The 6,000-nt window shown below is 53.3% G+C and overlaps 4 protein-coding genes across 4 annotated transcripts; all 4 read left to right on the plus strand.

Moving 5' to 3' along the window:
• The first annotated feature begins 145 nt into the window (after window positions 1-145).
• On the plus strand, window positions 146-1,808 carry PPTG_08969 (hypothetical protein). Its single transcript, XM_008903725.1, has 2 exons — window positions 146-1,477; window positions 1,537-1,808. The coding sequence occupies exons 1-2, from the start codon at window positions 240-242 to the stop codon at window positions 1,718-1,720; spliced, it is 1,422 nt and encodes a 473-aa protein (XP_008901973.1). The 5' UTR covers window positions 146-239; the 3' UTR covers window positions 1,721-1,808.
• PPTG_08970 (hypothetical protein) lies at window positions 1,793-2,545 on the plus strand. The gene has a single exon (XM_008903726.1). The coding sequence runs from the start codon at window positions 1,820-1,822 to the stop codon at window positions 2,495-2,497; it is 678 nt and encodes a 225-aa protein (XP_008901974.1). The 5' UTR covers window positions 1,793-1,819; the 3' UTR covers window positions 2,498-2,545.
• Window positions 2,546-2,708: 163 nt separating this feature from the next.
• On the plus strand, window positions 2,709-3,209 carry PPTG_08971 (hypothetical protein; the record flags this gene model as incomplete). The annotated part of the gene is made up of 1 exon (XM_008903727.1): window positions 2,709-3,209. The coding sequence occupies exon 1, from the start codon at window positions 2,742-2,744 to the stop codon at window positions 3,207-3,209; it is 468 nt and encodes a 155-aa protein (XP_008901975.1). The 5' UTR covers window positions 2,709-2,741.
• A 607-nt stretch (window positions 3,210-3,816) lies between these two features.
• On the plus strand, window positions 3,817-5,456 carry PPTG_08972 (hypothetical protein). Its single transcript, XM_008903728.1, has one exon. It carries the CDS (start codon window positions 3,846-3,848, stop codon window positions 5,298-5,300), a length of 1,455 nt encoding a protein of 484 aa, XP_008901976.1. The 5' UTR covers window positions 3,817-3,845; the 3' UTR covers window positions 5,301-5,456.
• Window positions 5,457-6,000: the final 544 nt, after the last annotated feature.

Raw genomic sequence — 6,000 nt, forward strand, 5'->3', positions numbered from 1 at the left:
GGGAAGGTGTCTGATTTCAGATTTTCGAAATATTGAAGTATCTGGTAATATATCAAGGTAATTTACCGATTTGGTACCGTAAAAGTCCTTTTAGGTGCGATCTCACTCAGTGCCTCTATTCACTCTCTTATTAAATTTAATCTGGCGAAGAACGACATTCGCTCAACATCGAAGTGAGTGCTAACCCATTCAGTAACAAGCAACATTCGTCCTACATTGAAGTGTCGGGCTTGACAAGCATGTCGGACGCTGAGTCCGGTGCGGCTGCGCCTCCGGCAAAGAGCGAGAAGAAGCGCAGTTTCACGGTGACCGAGAAGCTCAAGGTAGTGGAGGCTTCCAAAACGCAGTCTCTGCGCTCTGTGGCTCGTCAGTACAACGTGGACCGCAACTGCGTTCGCGCGTGGAGGGACAAGGAAGCGGAGCTCTTGGCGCTGCACCCGACAGCCAAGCGGCTTCCAGGCGCGGGACGACGGCCGTCCACGGGACAAGTGCTACCTGCGTCAGCAGGCAGTAAGCACGGTACGGAGAGAACACCAATTAATGGCAACGAAAGCAAGAAACACAAGACGGAGGCTAAAGAGGAGATAGATGAGACTCAGCAGGAGGCAGCGATGACAGTGCAGGAGGTGCAGCAACCAATTCAACCGGCACCTCTGTCAACCAACTACGTGCTGGTAGGTTTCCAGGGCAAAGAGGGTGCGTTCTCAGAGGTGGCAGCCAAGACAGCGTTCGAGGAGCTGCGAGCGGCCAATGCCTTGACACCCAACGACTTCATGACGGTGGGATTTTCCCACATGAACGACGTGATGGAAGCCGTAGAGAGAAACGAACTGGCGTTCGGCGTGTTACCCGTGGAGAACTCGATTTCAGGCACTTTCCACGGCAATTTAGACCGCCTAGTGGCCTCGCATTTGAAGATTGTGGGCGAGGTAGCTTGTGTGCAGGAGTTGTGTCTGTGCGTGTTGCCAGGGGTGGCTATGAGTGAGATTAAACAGTTATCATCGCACCCAGCAGTGCTGGATCATTGTGAGAGTTACATCTGCGCCATGGAGCGTAGATTGGGCAGAATCATCGAGCGCAACGCAGCTTGGGATAGCGCTGGCGCCTGTCAGACCGTCAAGCAGGAGGAGAAGCGTCACGTGGCAGCAATTGCAAGTGAACAGGCTGCTCATGCACATGGATTGGTGGTACTGGAACGTGGAGTTGGAGATGAACTCAATAGTGAGACGCGCTACATGATTCTCGGAAAGCTGGACGCGACACCGCTGCCACTAGGTGCATCGCCAAGGGTCTCCATCCTTAGCACACGATCTCCTACAACTACAAAGTCTAGCATCGTCGTGGCTGTGCCCAACGAGCCTCAAGCTCTTTTCAAGATCGTCTCGGCTTTCGCACTTCGAAACGTGATGATCGTCAAGATTGAGAGCCGTCCAGCAGCTACCGCCGGAAGCCTCTTTACAGCCCAGACAACGCATTGGTACGTTGTGTATGATTTATCGTTAAAAGCATTCATTATAATAATGTGTTCTTTTACAGGGACTACATTTTCTACATCGACTACATCACGAGCCAAGACGCGACGCAGGACGCGAGACTACGTAGCAATTTGGAGGAGTTCGCTCTGTGGGTTAAAGACCTCGGGACGTACTCGAGCAGTGGAGGCAAAGCGAACGTCGAACCTCCCCGCTGGAAGAGCGTCGTCAACGCAATTGCATGTTAGTAGTATGTAAGTGTAGCCATGTCCGAATTTAGTGACCATACATTTTCCAAGTGATTTAAATCCTGATCTTGAAGCGACACAGAAGATCTATTGATTAGCATGGATTCGTCTCCTGAAGCCTCATGCTACTCCGTAGAGCTCATCAAGGGCGCGTACGGCCTTGGGATTTACTTTGCAGCTGCTGGGGATGCCTCTCACGCCATTGTGGACACGCGGGTGCCGTTCTACCGGCTCCCGTCCGGTGCTTTAGCGCCTGGAGAAGCCAGTGGAGCTATCAAACCAGGAGATATGTTGTTGTCCGTGAACGACAGTGACGTTTCGAGTCTACGCTTCCCACAGATCGTGGATCAGCTTCGCCAGGTGCCCAGAGGCCCCGTGACGCTTGTGTTTCAGCGTCAAAAGACGTCACCAGAGACGCAGGTAGAAGAATCAGAGGACAAAAAGGAGCAGCAGAACGCAGACGAAAAGGAGCGACCTAAGGGCTGGACGATGTTTCAGCGACTGAGCGCGAGCGCCGCTGCTGTCACTTCAGCTAACTCGATGTCGGTGTCGAGTGAGGCGACGGAGCTGGAAGGGAAGCTCCGGGAGATGGAGGCGACGCTCGCAAGGGAGCAGAAGTGCCGCTTCTTGGCGGAGAGGAAGAACGTGTTGTACCGCAACGAGTTGCTACGGGTCAGCCAGGAGAACTCAACGTTGAGAGATCAACTGGCACAACTGAAACTCACACAGAAACGCCGTGACATCTTCGCCACGGAGTCACTGCATCTAGCGATTTAGGCTTTTGTTATCGAAATGCAAACATTCCGCTCAAACGGAGTATTAGAGGTTTTCACTGACTTAACTTCTTCACGTCGCTGTGGTCTACTTCGCCATAGCTTCAAGCTTGGCGTACTTCGCTCCGTGCTGGACGAAGGCCTTTCTCGCCTACTCAAGGCGTTCTTACTCCGGTGCAGACTAGATTTCTCCAAGAAAGGCAGACTCGAATTCTCCGAAAAAGGCATCAGAGCAAGCATCAAGCATCATGGGCACTCCGGACACCGTCAGCATGATTAACCGCATGTGCACGCCGTTCAACCACCCGGTCCGAGCAGCGTCAAGAGCAGCCGAGCGGCAGACAACTGCTTCGACGGTTAGACTCAGCTATGGCGGCTCCATCGTGACCTGGACGTCAGGTGACGACGGCGGCAACGACGGCGACAACGACGACGAAGGTGAAGATGAACGACTGCCGACGTTCGAAGCGTGCTCGCGTGCCATCATGGCTGCTGCCGAGCGAATGGTGGTGCTAACAGGGCAGCCTCGCAGTCTGGCCGTGGCCATCGCGTACGACGAGTGTCTGGACATCGTCACCGCGGCAGTTGATCACATGGATCGGATCGGATTGCAAGGCGACCTGTCCGGAAACTTGCTCGAAGTGTATCAATCCATGCACATCATCCGTGAGCTGCTGCAACCAAGCCCACCCGTTCGTCGAGCTCTGCGGTTCTGAACAGGCTCACACCAACTAACTAGCTTAATTAGTCAAAGTGATGAAGTTAATTCGATTTTGATGCTGCATCGTTCATCATGGTCATCATGCTAGATACAGTAGGTACTAGTATTAATACAAGTATTCTTGTGTGTGTGTCTGTGAAATTCACATGTGAATACTGTACAGACAAGCCGGTTCCTAGCGGACAGTCCATGTGCAGCGGTAGACGAATGTACAGTGTCGACGAGCTATTATATCTCGTCTCCTCCACTTTGCGCGGCGCTTACCAGTGTATACGAACTCGTAATAGCCGTTGCTGGTTCGGCGCGACACTTCGCGTGTTCAGAATACACGATAAACCATCGCTCTTCTCTACCTGAAGCATCGTGAAGATCTGTTGTCACTGTGGCACCAGGCACCACAGCACCGGATTGCCCTGAACTATAACACCGAGACTCAACCTCTAACACCGGGAGTCGCGGCGTTGCGCCCGGTCGTCTGTCTCATGACCAGCGCTGGCATGACTGGACGTGGGCATCCAAACATGCTTGTTCACCCGGACGGCTACGACACCGGCTTGACACAACACACTGCCACGCGCTCACTTCGCCTTTTACCAAGTCCAATTGCAGCATCCAGTTCACCGGATTCACCATGGCGAAGGAAGCGTTCTTCACCCTCGAGGATATCAAGATCTCCTTCAACCTCTTCTGCTGCGTCTGCGGCATCGGTACGCTCGGTCTGCCGGGCAACTTCGCCCGTGCCGGTCCGGTGTTCGCGAGCATTGCTATGGCTTTCATGGTGTTCGCCAACGTCTACGCCTCGATCGCGATGTCTAAGGTTATGCTTCTCGCACCGTCGACGGTGGTGACGTTCGGCGATCTCGGGGAATGGGCCATGGGCAAAGCCGGTCGCTGGCTGTGCACGGGCTCCCAGATCATCTCCTGTGTCTTGATCCCGTGCGTGTTCTTGGTGCTTGGCGGCGGACTGCTGGACGGAATGTTCCCGGGCGCATTCAGTCCGACAGTGTGGATTATACTGATGGCTGCGATGGTGCTGCCGTTGTGTCTGGTTCCGACGCTGAAAGAGGGTTCCGGTGTTGCATTCGCCGGCTGTGTGGGAACACTCGTAGCTGACGTGATCGGCGTTGCCGTCGTGATGCACGGCATGCGTGGCCACCCGAGCGTCCCGGAGACGAACGTCAGCTTCTCACAGGTGGCGGGCACGTTTGGCAACCTCGCTCTCAGCTACGGCGCCGGTATCATTATCCCCGACTTACAGCGTGAACACAGCGAGCCGCACCGCATGCCGCGCGTCATCACCTTCACCATGGTAATCATCTCGATCCTGTTCGTGGTGCTCTCCGTCGTGCCCTTTACGTCTGCCGGTTGCCAGATCTCGGGCAACATCCTGTACACCATCTACCCGGACTCGAGCACCGGCCTCACGTCTCTCGGCTTTAAGCCTCACTGGGGCGCCGTCGTGCTCGCCTACATGGCCATGCAGCTCCACATTACCACCGCCTTCTCTGTCCTCATCAACCCCGCGTTCTACATGGCCGAATTTGTGGTACTGGGCATGCACAGACAGCGTAAGTCGACTGATGTCGAGAACGGACTTCAGTACGTTGAGTCTGCGACGCCGGCTGATGAGATCATGAAGCAGGCGGACGCCGTCGCTGACCACAAGTGCCACTGCAACTGCCACAATGAGACTGATGCCCAGGCGGCCGAGTATCGCGGTGCCAATGCCATCAAGTACATCGTGCTTCGTATCTGCATCACCGTGATCCTCGTCGTGCTGTCCATCTTGTTCAAGGACCACTTCTCCGACTTTGCCGACTTTGTGGGCTCGTCGTCATTGACCATGAGCTGCATCCTGTTGCCGGTTGCGTTCTACCTGGTCAAGGCCTGGGACAACATCCCGATGGTGGAAAAGATTGCTGCTATCGTCGTTTTTGTGGTTTGCCTCGCTTTCGGATGCTACTCGACGTACACGGCTGGCAAAAACTTATTTGCTCCGTCCGACTCAGAGGCTTCGTTCCCGTACTGCGAACCTGAGTACCAGAACACTGTGTTCTACAACTATACTGCTGAACACGAGTCTTGAACGCACCGTGCAGTGGTTCTAAAGCCTAGATAGTTAGATGGCATTGGCTCATGTGTTAGCTCCGTACGCTCCAGAGTACTGATTTCGCTGCTGCTGATACAGCCACAGCACAATAGAAATACAACAGTGCCAGCATAATATTTTGACACTCAGTGCAAATTTGTGAGCTTTGGCGTCTTGATTGATTCACAAAAAGCAAAGCAGCAAATGTAGCCTGAACTAATACTGTACACCTTTGCTAACCCAAAGGTGTACAGTATTAGTTCAGGCTACATTTGCTTGGCGGCAGCGGATTTGAGTTAGCAAAGGTGTATTCAGGCTACATTTGCTGCTTTGCTTTTTGTGTGAAGCGGAATGTCCCGTATTTAGGGATTGTATTTTTCAAAAATAGAATATCGATAATTAGTCCAGAACAATGGGGATCTAGTGTAAAACAAACAAACCGTATAGAAGAATTCCAACCACACGTACTTGGCAATCGATCGACCCCCACGAGTCTTCTTGTGAATGGTTCATCGTCCAAAGTTGCTCTGCATACGCCGACGGAAGTCAGAGTCTCCGTCGCGGGACGGAGACAAAACCCCAATAAACTTGCTTGACTTTCTTGAAGTCGGCCATAAGTTCGTGCACGACTCTGGCAAGCTGATCGTAACAATCATCGTTACACTGTTCTTGGCTCCCCCTTATTGCCAGTTGTCCA

The sequence above is a fragment of the Phytophthora parasitica genome, assembly GCF_000247585.1.
Source record: "Phytophthora parasitica INRA-310 unplaced genomic scaffold supercont2.16, whole genome shotgun sequence".
In the NCBI taxonomy this organism is placed as follows: Eukaryota; Oomycota; class Peronosporomycetes; order Peronosporales; family Peronosporaceae; genus Phytophthora; species Phytophthora nicotianae.